The sequence below is a fragment of the Callorhinchus milii genome, unplaced genomic scaffold (genome assembly GCF_018977255.1).
Source record: "Callorhinchus milii isolate IMCB2004 unplaced genomic scaffold, IMCB_Cmil_1.0 Scaffold9, whole genome shotgun sequence".
Classification (NCBI taxonomy): Eukaryota; Metazoa; Chordata; class Chondrichthyes; order Chimaeriformes; family Callorhinchidae; genus Callorhinchus; species Callorhinchus milii.
Window position 1 is genome coordinate 7,747,234 of NW_024704750.1, and position 17,583 is coordinate 7,764,816.

General features: G+C 37.3%; 2 protein-coding genes across 2 annotated transcripts; one reads left to right on the plus strand and one right to left on the minus strand.

Moving 5' to 3' along the window:
* On the plus strand, positions 1–8,554 carry styx (serine/threonine/tyrosine interacting protein). Its single transcript, XM_007888159.2, has 11 exons — positions 1–206; positions 3,224–3,256; positions 3,739–3,792; positions 4,714–4,811; positions 5,404–5,464; positions 6,103–6,139; positions 6,236–6,275; positions 6,371–6,421; positions 6,653–6,725; positions 7,192–7,273; positions 7,924–8,554. Exons 1-11 carry the CDS (start codon positions 150–152, stop codon positions 7,995–7,997), a joined length of 660 nt encoding a protein of 219 aa, XP_007886350.1. The 5' UTR covers positions 1–149; the 3' UTR covers positions 7,998–8,554.
* A 74-nt stretch (positions 8,555–8,628) lies between these two features.
* On the minus strand, positions 8,629–16,249 carry gnpnat1 (glucosamine-phosphate N-acetyltransferase 1). Its single transcript, XM_042338043.1, has 6 exons — positions 16,129–16,249; positions 13,661–13,838; positions 12,709–12,771; positions 11,899–12,026; positions 11,403–11,464; positions 8,629–10,650 (listed from the first exon to the last, which is right to left on the minus strand). The coding sequence occupies exons 2-6, from the start codon at positions 13,812–13,814 to the stop codon at positions 10,503–10,505; spliced, it is 555 nt and encodes a 184-aa protein (XP_042193977.1). The 5' UTR covers positions 13,815–13,838; positions 16,129–16,249; the 3' UTR covers positions 8,629–10,502.
* Between the last annotated feature and the right edge of the window lie 1,334 nt (positions 16,250–17,583).

Here is a 17,583-nt window from a genome sequence, read left to right on the forward strand (position 1 = left end):
CCACCACCACCATGGCGGCGGCGCGTGTGCTGTCCGGCCCCGAGCTTCACTCCACATAACAGCGAGGTTTTCTTTATTTTTTTTAAAAAAAAAACCCTCCCTCCCGCCACTCAAATAATAAATACTGTTCGGTAAAGCCTCTCTGAGAGATGGATGAAGTGCATTTGGAGTTCCCGTCTTTACCGTCTTCCAGGGAAGACGTTGGGGTAGGCGACCGACCGACCGACCGACCGGTGCCCTGTTTCGGCCTAAAGTTGTGAACAAAGCCGCCGGCTCTGAGCCTGAGAGGGCGGGCGGGCGTGCGGTTGGGCGGGATGCGGGAGCTGGGGAGGAGGGGAGCGGGGATTAGGCCGTCACCGGGAGTGTCTCGTGGACAACCTGTGAGGAGGGGGAACCGAGCGCCTGTCTCTCCTCCGGTGGCGGTTGAAGCTCCCCCGGGGGGTGGGGGGGGGCGGCGGCGGCGGCTTCTCGCGCTCCTTTTGTGCTTCGTTCGGTTCGTGTCGACTTCGCCTCTTCTCGTCGAGCAGAACCAGGAAGAAGCTGCGACAAATATATAATATATATATATATATATATATACACACGTTTTATTTTAACGTCAACGTGTGGGCTATTGTGCTTTATTGTGTTTTTTTTTAAAAAAAGGAAACCCGCATAAATACACCGACTGAGGTTTAAATGAGCCGTAAAAACCGCTTCAAACACGTGAGAATTGAGAAATTGACCGCAAAACCAACTATCTCTTATTTTTTCACCCCCCTCCCCCTCCCCCCACCTCCTGCCGTGGGTGTTTTGCTTTTTTTTTAAAAAAAATGCGAACAGTATTAAGTGAATTGGGTTGGAGTGCAGTGGTGCCTTTTTGTGTCAGAAACCCCCCCAAGTTTAAACGTATTTGTACTTGAACTCAAGTCAGGTTGAGGAAGAGGTTACACACACACACACACACACCCTCTGAGGGACTCGTCCTGTTCCACAGTGAGTGATTGAGAACCAGGGGAAAGGTGATCAGCAATCTTCTGGGTTGGAAGAGGGAATGGAGAAGCTTCGACAGTTTGTATGAATATCCCATAAGGATGTCCATAAATGGTTTTGATACTGTTACCCCGGGTTTATCGAATGCCACTATAAACTTCATCACGTTTAGTTCAAGTGCTTTGAAGCCACACTTTATTATAATTTTCCCCCCGTGGTTTATGCCTTTAATTTGCCCGATACATTTCATGTGACAGGAATGTTAAATGTTCTGACTTTTTCCTAATCAGCAAAGAAAAAGGCAGGAGATTTACATTGGCCATTTGTACCAGACTGACGTGAATCTCTTGTTTTTCAGCCCCTAACCAAGTTTTGCTCCAAACAATCATTGGAGTAAGTAACTTCACATATTTATACTTGACAGTTTCCAGTGATCAGCTGAAAACTTGCAGCAAATGTGAATTTGCAGCTCTAGTATAAATGGGGCATTTGTGCTGCTTTCAAATTTGGCTCTGAAGCAAATAGATTTGAGTGAAGCTAATATAAACAATCCAATCTAAATCCCTGCTGGTCTGTTTGCCTGACACAGGCCTATTCAGCCTACATTTGTGTGCATATGTCAGGCCAATAATTTGATAACATCCAGCGTTTGTACTGCTTTCGAGCTGAGGTGTGTGTAAATGTAAGGTCACTTCAGTGTGTAACTTGATAAACCCAGAATTAATTGAGCATAAACTATTCTAGTTCTTGGGATCCAGAAGGTCCACTTAGAAATTCTGAGAATCCTCAGCTGTAAATTTAAGGAGTGATGCATCCAAAATTTAGTGTGGTGCTATTTTGAAACTTATGTACTGCTATAGGGATACTAAGATTTTAAATATTCTCCATCTAATTATTGATCTCATCATCCCACTGTAACTAAATGTGTGACTTATGTAAAAGCAGAAATATCTTTTGAAAAAATGCACTTTTTGTTGGTTAGTTGGGTGTATGACAAATGTGGAAATGCATCACCATGCTAAGATTATCTAAAACAGCATGAATTCTGTGTGTGCCACCCACACATGGAAATATCCATGTCTGGAATGGGAGGCAATTTGTAAACCTTAATCTGGAGAGTATTAGGGAATAATTGAGTATCAGTATTGAGTTAATGTTTCATTAGTCAGTCACCTCAGTTTACTTTTGCGTAAAGGAATGTTCCTAAATCGTAATCGTGATATTAAAAGCCTGTTTGTTATTGAAGATATTAAAAGTGGTTTACGTGAAGATACCACTTTGTATCTGCACTTGATGAATTGTTTTTGCATAATTACATTTGTTAATATTTAAGAAACTTATCTACAACCTTTAGTGCATGCAATTAAGTAAGCCACTTGCCATCAATTTTTTAAATTAAAAGACAACTAACCTCCTTGCCTCCCCACCCCAGAGCCAACTCTATTCTGAAATTAGGTTCTATCTTTTAAATAAACTGTTGCATTTATCAAATTTATGGATCACCTGTATCAAAACATTATGTTTTATACACTGATCAATAAGATCCTACACAAAGTACTGCAAACCTTTTAAACTGCATTTTTATCTTCTCTGCCCACATTTGTCTTCATTTTTTATGTACTCTTACATTTTAAAGTTTTTGAAGGACCTCTCTCATTTTAAAAAGGACCTAACAAGTTCAGGTCAATGAAATGCAAGTGAACGAGTGAGCTTCTTGCCTAGACTTAATTCGTAAAAGAAATTTAAAGGAAAGTGGCTGATAAAACGATGTGTAGTTTTAATCATTCTTGTTGAATGTAGCAAGGCATATCAGACACTTACTATTTGTTTGGCAGATGAATCTTTTGAAATAATAGTTACATGAAAGATAACTAGAGTATTGGGAAGCAGCTGATGAAACTCACAGAGGGTGTAAGGCACTTCTGGGGAGAAGATTTACTATATTTATCTAAAATTTTAGATTTGATGAATTCAATTTAACTTTGCAGCCGGTTTTCTGTAGTTTTTAAAAGATTTTATAGAAAATTGGCTTCAATATTAAATTGACAAATCTGGATGCTTTAAAATACTACATAAATAGAATAATTCTAGACTCGAGTGTAATTTCTCTCTTTTTAACTATGGTTTTAATTTCAACCCAGAAAAATATTCTCTAAATGTTAAATTCTACAGTAGATTTTTCACATTAACAAGGATTCTCTGGTGTACTCAGATGTGGTATTTTATACAATTTTGTTTCTTTTTCATTTAGGATTGGATGTATCCAATGAGACGAGAAATGCAGGTATTTATTGCATTTTATATTTTTTTTCATGTTGCTGTGAAGCTTAATTTCTTTGTTTAACTAGTAGTATCCTACTTTCACCTTCTTTCAAAAGATCTAAGTTGCAGTTCCTGATTGAAGCCTATTCCAGGGTATTAAAATTCACTAATATATTGAGTTTAATGACCTACAACTAATAATATAATAATAATCCTTGCATTTGATATAGCGCTTTTCATGTCTTCTAGACGTCTTGAAGAGCTTCACAGAATAGACTGTAAAGTGAATTGACTGTATATTTGTGGCCAAAACGCGGCAACCAATTGCGCACAGCCGTGTCCCACAAACAGTCGTGGATTGAAAATGACCCATTTTATTATTGCTTTGTTTTGGAGCGATTATTACTCCCAACTGTAGAGTGGATGCTCTCAATGTGCTGTGATATTTGTGTCATTTGTTTTAATCAGTTACCGACTGTTTCTAATTGTAACGTTTCTTCTTAGGAGATCCTTCCTGGTTTATATCTAGGCCCTTATTCTGCAGCTATGAAAAGTAAGGTATGAACTTTGAGAAATAAAATCAAGTATATGGTGTGCTGAATAACAGGAAGCAAAAACCCACTTTTGTTTTGAGAAAACTCTTTTTTGTAGAATTTAACTAATTAAAAAGAGACATTTTTGTAATACACTTGTGGAGGAGGGGGGCGTTATATTGCTACTTTATCGTGATTTGTGAGCACTTTACATATGACTGCTTAACACTTATGTGTAACAAAATGTATTGAAAATTAAAAGGTTCGAGCAGCGGGTGTGGTAAAGAGAGTGTTAGAATGAGTTTAGTTCTTCAAGATTGTTTGCTTAATTGTATTGAGAAGCATTTCTTGCCATTCCCACTTGCAGTATAATGCTGCCTCTGTAGTCTCTTAATACTGCTTGGGCAACTTCCCCCCAAGAGGTAGTTCAGCATCAATAGCCAAAAAAAGTCAGGCAAGTAAATAAGTTCATTGTTAATTAGTAAAAGTTGAAATTGTTAAATTGTATGTATATTAGTAAGAAATAAAGTTAATGGCAGCATAAACAGAACAAAAGAAAAGATGGGATAAGCAAAAATAAAATGTTTATGTTTACATTTTTACATCGAAACAAATTACAACATTGAATGTCATGGCACAGAAACCAGCCAACTATTCCGTGGCAGAGTTTTTTTTACTTCGTATGAGTCTTCTCAACTTAATCTGTCATGTATGCCTATGTATTACATGACAGCTGTATTCAACAAAGAATGCATGTCAGTTAGATTATTTCTACAGTTTTCAAGTTGCTATGAAAATTCATCCCTAATAATTCTGCTGTGGATTAGTTTCAGTTTAAGTAGATGGCAAGAGCTGATCCTTGAAACACATATATCCACTTTCATGATTTTTGAAAACCTTTTAGAATGAAATGTTTTGAGTAAAATGTGTAAATGTTTATTTGCAGTTGCCTATTCTTGAAGAAAATGGAATAACTCACATAATATGTGTAAGGCAAGACATCGAGGCAAACTTCATCAAGGCAAACTTCCAAGAGAAGTTTAGGTAACTGTTCAAAAGTGTGTTTGGTTTGATGTTTTAAAACTTCTTCAACAGCACATTGCAGTCAAACTGGCAGAACTTAATTTGTGCAATTAGTACTTGTATTCTAGTTATAGTATTCAGTGAACAATCAAGCATAATAAAAGTGCATGTGTACATAGGGCATCTTTTTCAAACTTCCTCTCATAGAGGGGAAAGAGGTAGAGTTGGTATTCTGGAAGGAGGAAATCAAATGGGCTTGAACAGTCTTCTTCATCTGACCCTGGAGACTAAATGTACATTGTGATTTGATCCTAAGTTGCCTTCAGTAATAGCTGTAAGCCAACTGGTTTTTGTCAATTTATTTGATCTCAGTTGAATCTTGCACTGGAGGGTTAGATACTGGGCAGGCCATTAGTTCCACCAAGTGAGTGGCTGCAATACCATTCAGCGGAGCCAATGATGGGAGACTGTCCTCACCTCAACAGCGTATTGTGCTTTCATGCACTAATGTGTATGTGAAAAATGTGCACCCAAAAAAAAGCAAATGTTGTTACAGTTACTTTTCGATTGCATAGTGGTCCTGTAATCAAAATGTGCTGTCTTCAATTTACAGGTATTTAGTTTTGGATATTGCAGATAATCCAGTTGAAAATATTATACGATATTTTCCCGTGGTAGGTACTTTGTACTTTTTTAATTTAAAAGAACATGTTTCTAACATGTAAAATAGATTTTTAAAATTGCAATATTATGAATTTTGTGACACTGATTATGATTCTTCTCAGTCCTAATAAATGAGTAACTGGATGACACTTATTTGGGGTTCTCAAAACTATTTCTTGAGATTTTACATTTATTTATCAACAAGGATGAGGAAATGTACAAACCATTGAAGTCTATTTTTGTTTTACAAAGCTCTTTGAGCATTTGTTTGAATCTAAATTGACCTGTGACCTAATACATGGGTAAAATATACTGAATATTGACTCTTCATTTATTGAATACATATGATTCCACCTTCCAGTACCTTTTGGTTGATTTTTTTCCCTTTGTATTCTCAGTTTGGTGAAGTTCCTTTGTAGGTTGCTTGATCACTAGGACATCTAGTTGTTCCAGATCGTGCCCCTCACGTGACACCTTTGACTTTGAAATATTAAATCATTAGGGATTTCAGTTCTTTAAACACCAAATATTTCTGATCCCAGATTAAGAGTGGTTTCATCATTTGAGTGGACTCCAGGTGCAATATGCTAATTTGTCACAAATAAATATTCTTTGTAGCTAAATGTTTATGCAATTTTCTTTATTTCAGACCAAAGAGTTTATTGATGGATGCTTGCAAGGTGGAGGTAAGCAAAACTGGATTTGTTTTGATAGTTGTACCTTTTATGTTTCCTTAATAGATTTAACCATAATGATCTATTCTGCCCGCTTTGCATTTTCAGGAAAGCTTCTTTTACATGGAAATGCAGGTATTTCTCGAAGGTAGGAAGGGATTTTGTTTTGGGGATCTCACATTTTACTTTTTCTTTTCCATTTCTTTTGAGGAAGATTGCTGATTTTTCTTTTTCCCCCTTCAGTGCTGCCTTGGTGATAGCATATATAATGGAAACATTTGGTCTTAAATATAGGTGAGGAATAAAACAATGCTTATGATGTTTCATGTCAGGCAATGTTATTTTTGTTATCAGTTATGTTATCACTTCTCAAGATTCAAGTTAAAGGGTTTTATAATAGTGGCAATTAATACTAATTTTAGGAGTCCTTTCATAAAGAGTTTGTTATGAATTGAGTAATTTTAGTGCACAGGTGGTTTACATGACAACAAATTATATATTTTACATCTTCCTTTCATTCTTTAGGGATGCCTTTACATATGTTCAGGAGAGACGATTTTGCATTAATCCAAATGCTGGATTTGTTCATCAGTTACAGGTAATTGCTGTATTTGTATTATTTGTGATTAAAGAAACTTAATAAAAAATGGCAAACAGAGTTTAGGATTGGGTATTTTGATGTAAATTTTATTTAAATTATGACTGACAAAATATATGGTGATACTCATTTTATTGCTGGGGGCTAGTTTGTGAGGTCTTTTAGGTGTAAGGTATTTTAAAGTTTCTAAAAATTTTTTGAGGGATTATTAAATTATACATGTCTTAATCTTCACAACTTGCTGGAACGGTCATGCTCTCTTCAATCTTTTCAAAACTGGTGATGACTAAATTTCTCAAATTCAAAGTAACCAGTCTGAATAAAGTAACTTGTCTGAATAACACAACTGGTATAGTCTAATAGGAAACTACATACTTGAAAAATATATGCAAATTAATCCATGATTAACAAGAGCTAAGAATATGTTTTGAAAATGGCTTGACTTTAAATCTTTTGTATAAAACAGGAGTATGAAGCCATTTATTTAGCAAAATTGACCATAAAGATGATGTCACCACTGCAACTAGGAAGATCAGTTTCTGCACAAGGTTAGTAATTGTTCTAAATTGATTTCAACATTGCATGGCATACCAAATTTACGAGAAATCATTTGAAGCATTAGCAGTAATGTTTTTAAAGATGTTTCACTGAGTCTGAAACAAATCAATTAGGAATTGTGGATGCATGAACAGTCATTTCTAGAATAATTCTTAGTTTTTTCTCTTTAGATTCTCACTTTTGTCAGGGTTCGAGATGAAACTAGAATAGTTTCCTTTTATTGTGGAGACCATTTAAAGGAGCTTCTCAGATTCAGAGTCTGAGAAGAAAGCAGATTGATTGGTTTGGAATCCATATTAGATTTATTCCTTTGAAATGTAAATCTCAATCCACAAGGTTAATCACTACTTCTGATCTCCTTGGGGTCATTGGGAATTTGCCTTCCCTTTATGGTGCACCCAAGACAGCACAGCAGGATCGAGGCTAGGTATCCATTGTAAGAGTTAGATGGGACTGCCCAATTTGTCTTGAACTGTTTATCTATCTCTTATTGCGTCTTCTTCAGCAGTTAATGCAAGACTCCATTCTGCATAAATGCATGTTGCTGTGGAATTTTTTGGAATTAACTTTCTTAGTACTTATTACCCATTGTGAATTGAAGTGAAGCATTTGACATTCCCTTTTGAATGTTATCATTTAGGAACGTTGAAGAGGATGCTAGAAGATGATGATGATATTTCAAATATGCAGGTGGCTGCAGCCCATGATGGATAAACTGTAACTGCCCATTATTTATAATGGACATATTTAACTGTACTGTATTACACGTGGAACAAAAGGAGGATGGAAAACATTAAGAACAGAACTGTCGATTTTAGGATTATGAATACTACTTTCAACGGAAGAGATTGAAGAAACTACATGTCAAAATTTACTTTTATTTCTGTCCCTGATTGACTCAGTATTTCTGAGGAAGTAATTCCGGTGCAGAAGATATGCCATTCCTGGAAGCACCAGAATCTGTTATGAAAAAAAGAATATACTGATTGTGACAGAAAATCCTGAATTTTTGATGGATTTACAAGTCTTCAAATGCTAATAATTTTAAATTTTTACCAATTGCAGTTTTATGACAGATGTATGCATGTGCTGAGAGACCATAATGAAAACAAGGCACTTTTGATACTTGAATTTTGATTGTATGTGAGTTTGATAGGGAAAAAATGCACTGTGTGCTTGACATCAGACCCATACAAGCAATTTATGTTACAAAGTGTTAAAATCTTTTTGAGTCTAATTTATTAAAGCTTTCAGTAAAGATTTGCATAAAACATTTTTGTGACTCATTTCGTATGGTGCATTCCATCTTTATTTTTATAGTTGAGAATGAAGTGAACTAACTAAATAATTTGACAAGTTATATTTTATTACAGTTCAATATTTTATTTGCCACAAACAGCTATTGTACAAAGGTAAATAAATATAGCACAAAATAAACCTGCAGTAACCCAATACCAAATAAAAAAAGAGAATACCCTTAGCTCTTGCCAATCCATAAAAGTACTTAAGAGCAAAATTCCAATCTACATAGTATTCTGTGGGTTGTAATTTATTTTTTAAATAAATAAATACTGCTATACAAAGTTGGTTTTGCAGCCTTTTGTTAAAATATTTAGTATTATAATTAAATGCAAGGTAGGAAACAGGTTTGAGGACTCAATGTTGGCAACTTGGTCCCTAAATTTAAATAATTGTCAATTGTAACTGAAAACTTCAACACATCACATCTTTAATTGTTACTATATTTCTCTTCAAGTACACAGTCTGGATAGAACATTCCCACATGAACAGTAGATCTAGAAGTGTAAACTACAGCTTAACTGATGCAGTAGTACAAAATTAAGGCTCCAAATAAAAATATTTTTAAAAAAAAGTTTTTGGCATGGAATGTAAATATCATTTTTAATTAAAAGTAAATTCCTTTATAATAAAAATTACCCAAGCTGCATATTTTGCACTGCAATGAACTATTCCTATATAAAACTATATAAAATTCAACATATAATCAAACCTACTTAGACACACATACTTACTAAGTCCCATTTTTGATTTTTAAAGAAATTATATTAATATTTTTGGCTACTCCCATATAGAGAATATACAATAGGAAACAGAATAAGCATTGTAGATTTCTTCATTGTGTAATCCAATTGTTTTAGTATTACAGTATATTAGCAACAAAATTGTTTTACTGGACACTAGTACTTCATTATATATTGTGAGCAGCTCTTTGTATATGGTGCTTCCCTCTTGAAAACCAATTCATGATGGTGTGTAGCTTCCTCTTCCCAAATGCCCATCCTGCCTTATACGCTAAAACTTGGTGTTTTAAGACTCAGTTTGACTCCACACAATAGGTTTACCAACTGAGTCATCAAGGACATCTTTTTCAATCATCATGGTGTGCATGTAGCAAATTAAAACAGCTTGCAATATGGACCATCAAATCAAGCTATGGAACAAAGCTACTGCAAAAAAACATAAATCACATTTGGTACTACTATAAACTGGCTGAATGCAGTACAGTTAGATCAACAGAAAGAGGAAGAAGTGGTTCTAGTCAGTGTTAAAACATTTCTCAGTGAAAATCATACACTGGATAAAAACGCACCCAAGGTTGGAATGCAAGTACAGCAATATGCACAAACTCAGAATAAACCACACATCTGTGTACCGGAAAAGACATTGGTTTAAATTAATATGAGTTTATTTACAAGAAGAGTTTGATACTTTCAGATAAAAGTTAGGGAAGTTAAGTATTTTATCCTTTTAATAAGAATGCCTCTATTTTTTCTCAACGTGCATCCCAGAGCAGAAATCCAGTTAATTCTTCATTTAAAAATAATTGAATCGAGGAAAGTACTAATCAGATTTCTAAATAAATCTAGCACATAAAAAAAATTCGAACGTAGGCAAAAAAATTAAATTTTTGCAGCTCGACTTGCTAAACATTTAAAAAAAAATTATTCCTTTATCTTGTTACACAACCTTTTAGATTCCTGTCATCAAGTCAACTATAGTTTTACCTGCAATCAGTTTTTTTTACATATAAAAAAAATCTCCCAATACATTTGCAGTACCACTAAAAAGTAAGATCTCAAAATCATTATTAAAGTACTAAGATGTGTAGTGATGGTGATTGTGCAGAGCAGCAGTTTACCAGTAAATCCTCTGCAAGATATTTCTAGATAAATAATCCAGCAAGAAGTTCAACAAGTCTCAATCAAAAAATCTATTCTGCATATAGACGTCTTCTCCAACTTTAAATCCAAATTTTTCATAGAAGGCTGTGTTCTTTGGTAGACATTCTAACGTGGTTTTGTAACAGTTTAACTTTTTGCTGAGAAGTGTGAGTACTGCAATTAACCTGAATAAACAGAAAGTTTAGTAACACAATATTCTTACACAGCGCAGTGCTCAATGAGGCTTTTACAAGGAACCGTTATATTAAAAAAAGTCAACATTAATTAAAGAGCTGTCAGTTAAACTAAAGCTAGGCTGGTGAGGACAATGGGAGCCAGGATTTAATTGTTCGGATGAAATTCTACAATCTTTTTTTTTCCCCCACAAGGAAGCCTTTGATATTTTTTATCTTCTCAAAATGAATTTACCTCTGACGATAGTGATATGACGTATGTTGCTTCCTTATTCATTGAGATCTCATTTATGGATGTCTGATGAGTCATTGAGCTATACAATTGCTACCTAAACATTTGAGATTACAGCCTTGGAAACTATTCTGCATTTTTAGTATATGTATATACTGTACGATATACTTTCTGGGATTATTTCTATTGATTTATCTTTAGGGAGGAATTTGTGGCATTGGAATCACTTGCTGGTGGGTTTTTAGTTTGGAAAAGGAAAATTGATTCCTATTGAATACCTTGCAACACATATGAACTAATTTCATGTTGTGTCCTATCTCTCTCTCTTCTACCCATCTACCCCCGGCTAGATGATGAAAGTTGTCAAGTTATTTGACCTGTGATGAGCTGACATGCAGTTTATCAATCTGTATTGTTGCTGCCTAGATAGTAATATTTACACAGAGTCAAGAAAGGTCAGTTACAGTATGCGACATACTATAACACACAAGTCAAATGTCAAAGCACTTACAGTTTCCCAAGTTGCTTTCCTCTGCATTCATCACGGACAATAACTTCTTCTATTCTCCCTCTCTAGATTTTAGAAAAAGAGTGCCTTTAAATTTCTTTTATTCACTCCATCATATTTAAATGGTTACAATATTGAAATATTACCCATAGAAAGCCAAAAATATTCTAAACCGTTAAGAGGCGATCAAACCAGTGCATCACAATTGGCCTGAATCTCATCCAACGATAATGTATAGAGTTTTACCAGAAAGAGCATTGTCAAAGCCAATTTTAGTACCTTACCACTTGTACGAGAGTTTCTCCATAGTTTGGTATCAAAGCATTTAGTTTTTGAGGGTGAGAGGATGAGGTGTCCCACTTCCCAAAATGATGCTCCTTGTTCAGTGCATCAACAAACCGTGCAAATAAACACTTATCAAGAAATTCATCTCCTGAAACAGAAATTCATATCAAGAAAACATCCCAGCTGGCTCTAATTGTAGCAGGAGAAGACATACCTTTGCACAAGAATGTATAAATTTATGTTCAATCAATAGCGTCGCTGAACCAATAATCTGTTCAAGTTTTGTGTCTTCAATCACAACAATATAGTAATCCCCAGTTTGTTTCATGTGCTCAAACTTTTCTGTGAAGTTTTAGAAAATGACAGTGAAATAAATGTTACAAAAATGCATCCAATGAAAACGTACTTTTCTGGTAACAAATCTATCTTTGATTGAACATTTTTCTTGCATTAGAACTGCTGATGGACAATTTTAGCAACTTCTGCAATAGTGCGATTGGAAGGGCAGGGATACTTCTTTTGAACACTGCTCTAAGCCAATTTGAATTTATTTCTTATATTGATACAAAAGGTTCAGTTGGTGACCTGCTGCCACATCTCCATTAAAATCAATCACTCTTAAACCCGTTCCCTTTTAAAAATAAACTATTTAAAAAGCATTTCCAAAACATATTACAGATTGTTATAATCAAATATTCAAATGTAGAATTATTCTCTTTTAATGTGGGTGCATTTAATGTGAATTCAATTCAATCCAATTATAAATTTAGGGTATTTCACCCTCAATTCTCAAACCTTCTAGGACCATTCATGACTTTAGTATAATGAAGAGTTGTGAATCACATTTGTTCTTAAAACATGAATTAAAATGCTGTTAAATTCTGTAATTAAATAACCAATTTTCCAATGTTCAAATCCTGACAGTACTCTAGCTCTTTTTAACAATATTAAACATAGTGTGTGTAGAGTCATTGCGCAGTAATAAAGATACAAGATTCAAACTTCAAAATTAAAGACTACTTACTTAGAAACTGTTCGGTTGTAACTTCACCAACCTTTGTTAACTGCGAGAGTAAATCAAAAAGCCCTGTAATGAAAGTTAAAACTCAAATGTGATCGACAGCCCAAACAGTACCAATTCATGAGGTTTTGTTGCTATTAGGTTGAATATCCACTGGGTGTCACTTCTTTAAGTTCCCAAAGCTTTGTCTACAAGAAGTGAGGGTTGGGGCTGTTCTGAAGTGAGAAAATACAGGTATGTCAATTGCCCCCATTCGTTCCATGTATATTTGAAATCATACAAAGGTTTCAGCCCTCAGCCATGCCAAGGTGCTCGTAATTCATTGTGTGCTTTCAATCAAACAAGAACAGAAATGCCACACTTTTTGGAAAATATTTTTCCCCCAAAAGTAACATATAACATTTGGTTTATTTATTAACTGAAGTCTTCATTATTTATTCAGGAAAATGAAATCCACAAATTACACAAGAGGTAAGTATTTGTGCGACTACTTAAAAGTCACACTATAAGGCCAACTTATAGGCCTTCAAATGAAAACCTCCCTTTTGCTTGTTCCCAAAATATAAGTACTATTTTAGAAGATAACTGAGAACCAATGAGACAACGTGGTTTGGATAACTGAAATAGCTAACGCCAGTTAGTGGAAACAAGTACATTTCTTAAACTGCACTATCGATTAGAAATTACATTATTGACAAATTGTGTAAAGTGTAGTAGAATTAATACAATCTGATAGTGATTATATAGTGGAAGTCAAATTACTTTGTGAATTAGATAAAACACTTGGCACTGAAATTTACCAAAAAAAAGCCTTAAATGGAGTATTAAGTATTTAAAAGAAGAAAAAACTTTCTCAGTAGCCTATAAATTAAACATTCCAATTTAAAAAATCACATTCATTTAGAATTAGAGATATGTGGTCGGTCATTCACCACAAAGACGATTCAAATAATACCTCTGTTGAAATCAACAGTGCAGAGCGGTCTCAAAACCAGTCCTTCCCCAGGGCTCGAAGGGGAGACATCAGGAGTAAATTTCACTGTATTCTGGTTCCAGTCCAGATCTTTTAACAGAGTGGGATCGAACATGGGGGTATCATCGAGAGTCATGGCAGGAGATACAGTTCGAAAACACTGTGAAGAAAAATGTAATATCATTAGCATCCTAATTAAAAAAACAATGAATGTTCTTCATTGCTTGTCACTGAATCCTCCCAAAATAAACGGCACTATATAAATGTAAATGATATCACAAATTATATTAATATTTTATTTATTATACAACAAGAATGCTCGATGATGTGTTTTGCTGGGAATTAAAATTATGGTACATTGAAAGAAAATGACATGGGAGAGTTATTCATTGACATAGTAGTTTGTTTTACTATTCCCCAAGAAAGACTGATCCTAAAACATTATGAATGCCATTTCAATTTGGCTGCTAAGTGAAAAGAGTAGAGCACAAGTGCCTTCCAGTTATCCATCCCCATGGAAAAGCACTCTGCTGCTGTGGATTAATTCACATTCCAATAAGCTGCATCTTGGATAAATTGGAGGGATACAGGAAGGGAACAAAACATAACCAACTACGCAGGAAACATTATATGGACATAGAGGACCGTAATCTCATTTTAAATTTCACCGAGTTACCAACTACTACAGTTCATTACATATCTGAACGCCCTGATGAGATTACTGCTTTGTCATCAAAGCCCATAAATATATTACTCTCTGTGGCTTTTTTAAAAATATTTGTACTGGATAACATAGGTACATATAATGGGAGGGACTGCACAAACTGAACAAACATATTACTCTTATCTTGTCAGTGACTGAAAAGGAAACAACGTAGAAATGATTTATAAATGCCTACTAATTAATTTTTGTCACTGGATTCCATTTCCAACTCAATGACTTGGTAAAGTGCATTGGAGAGATTTTACCACAGACCATTCCTGACAATTCGTGTTACAATCTGTTTTATATAATAGGATTACAGTTTTTACTTTTATTCAGAATTAATTATTAATGGTAATTAAAACAATAATCCTTTCAGTTGACGTGGTGCCTTTCACATCAGGACAACATTTTGAAGCGCTTCTGAGGATTTATCGTCAAGTGTCTCTATCTACACTACACAATCTACAATTGGCTTCAGCACCCTTGGGTTGGGCAGGGAGAGAAGAATACAACCAGTATTTCAACTCCTGACAACTATATAGAGAATCCTGTTGGAAAGTGCGTTTGTGTGAAAAGATCAGGCTCAGCGTGGATGCTCCCTGGAGTCAAACAGCCAGTAAAGACTCAGTGTCAAGGCTCACAGATGAGTCAGTTGGCCATACACCAATAAGGTGATCAGTATTCTTGGAACCCCATTAGAAGGTGGAGGGGTGGGGGGAGAAGGACGAATTCAGCCACTTTCATAAGAAAACAGGCAGTAAGAAAATCAGCACCTGGTTCACACTGTAACAGGCCACTCATTTACGCCCTGGGCTTGTCAGACAATCCTACCCTGAACCTCACTGCAAAGCTTACACGGCTTCACCGGGTATCATTTGCTGCTGATCATCAATAATAATAATAATAATCCTTGCATTTGACATAGCGCTTTTCACGTCTTCTCGACGTCTCAAAGCGCTTCACAGAACAGACTGCAAAGTGAATTGACCGTATATTTGTGGGCGAAACGGTTAACAAAATGGTTTTGTTCAACAAAACCGAGCGCTTGTTTTAATGAATAAGCACTTCACACGTGGGACCGGGGGACCCACTGCTGGAGTCCTCCTTCCTCCCGGACCCGGTGGCTCACAGCGGTCACCCTCCTCCCGGCTCGGCATCGCTCCGCCAACTCCGAGACCCCGCGAAGAACACTATAGAAATGCAAGTCGTTGTGGCTGTGACCGTAACTTCGCGGCCGATGTCACGCCGCTGAGGCGTCTCAAAGGCGCTTCACAGGATATCTACCGTCAAAGTGTATTTCGGACCTGAGGTGTAGATGGTTACGGGGGGGGGGGAGTAAAAAAGGGGCTCTGAGAGGTGAGGAGGGGGGAGGGGAGGGGGGAGGGAGAGGTGAGGAGAGGGAGGGGAGGAGGGGGGAGGGGAGGGGGGAGGGGGGGGAGGTGAGGAGGGGGGATGGGAGGGGAGGGGGGAGGGAGAGGGGGAGGTGAGGAGGGGGGAGGGAGAGGGGAGGTGAGGAGGGGGAGGAGGGGAGGGGTTCTGGGTGTGTGGTGGTGGTCTATCTATCCAGCGACAGGCGAGAGGGAGGCCCAGAGTAACAGGAGCCGGTGGGGAGCGGCGGCGGCGGGAAGAGGAGGAGGAGGATAACCCGGGCAAAGCGAGCGAGCGGCGGAGAGAGGGAGGGAGTGAGGGAGAGGGAGAGAGGGAGAGGGAGGGAGGGAGAGGGAGAGGCCATGTGGTAACTCACCCAGAGCCTGAAACAGGGACGAGGATCCGCCGCCGCCGCCGCCGCCGGCTCTGCGTCTCGAGCGGCTGTCACTGACGTGGCAGAAGCCAGGCCGCCTCCACACACACGCACACACGCACGCACGCACGCGCGCACACGCGCGCGCGCACACACGCCCCGCCCCCCACGCTCCGCCAGCTGACGCGCTGACGCAACGTTTACGTGCGTGCGGAGGAGGAGGCGGAGGAGCGCAAGTCCGCGGCTACTTTGGGCGACATTGGGCGGGTTTCACGCCCGACCGGGCGGCTTTTTGCTTTTTTTTTTGCTTTTGGTGGTTTGGTTTGGTTTTGCTTTGTTTTGTGCAGAAAGAAAGCTGATGTTTTGTTTTAAAAAAAACTGATCTAAACCTGCAAAACTTTTTCCCTTTTTTTTCTATTGTATAAAAAAAGACCTTTTCTTACACGGCTCCGAACGCGCTAAGTCTGAAACCGACTTCTCTGCTGCCCAGAGCGAGCCACGCGTAACCATAGAATCGTGGAATTATACAGCGCAGAAGGAGGCCATTCGGCCCATAAATGATTATAATCAATATTGGGCTATTTTGGGGGATAGTATTGATTCGGTTGACTTTGGGCTACAAAGGTTATTTTTAATTTCTGGTTTAAAATAAACACAACCCGGTCATCGACACGGGGAATGTTACAGTGGCAGTGTGCACCCAGCATACACCAACAGGCTTCACTGGTTATAATTTGTGATAATAAGCTTACGTTGCCTGCGGAATTGGCTGCCACGTCTCGCCCACAAAATATAGAGTCAATTCACTTTATAGTATATTCGGTGAAGCGCTTTGAGACGTCCTGAAGCCGCGTTAAGGCGCTATATCAAATGCAAGGATGATTATTACATCTGGGCATTCTTGTTAACCCAGGAAGCTACTGATGGTGAATAGTAGCTTCCGGATAGTAGTCTCTGGAATTTCCATGTGTGGGTGGGATGCATGGAATTCTCAGTTTGGTTTGGAGATTTTTAAGCCTGGTGATGCATAAGTAGGATTTCCACATTAAGTCAGACACCCGGCTGCCAAAAAAAAATTGTTTTGAGAGGCCGGTTTATAGATGCAGGAATCACCAGGATGGTTGATTGGGCAGTAAAAGTAAGGGCGTTTCCTGCATTGCGAGAAGAGGGTAACAGTAAGGTCCACATACAAGCGGGTCTAATTTTAACAACAAACAAATGATTCATTTTTTATTCCTTAATGGTTCCTGATAACGTACAGAGAGCCTGAAGGTTCCAAGGTAGATTTATTAACATGCTGAATTGATTGAACGCTGCCTGAGTGATAACGACACGCTACAATTTCCTTCTCCTCCACCACCCAAGTTAGATAAAGAGAGGGCGAGGACGATCACCGTCCATTTTTATGTAAGAAAGTGGCCACTTATGGATAATAATAATAATAATCCTTGCATTTGA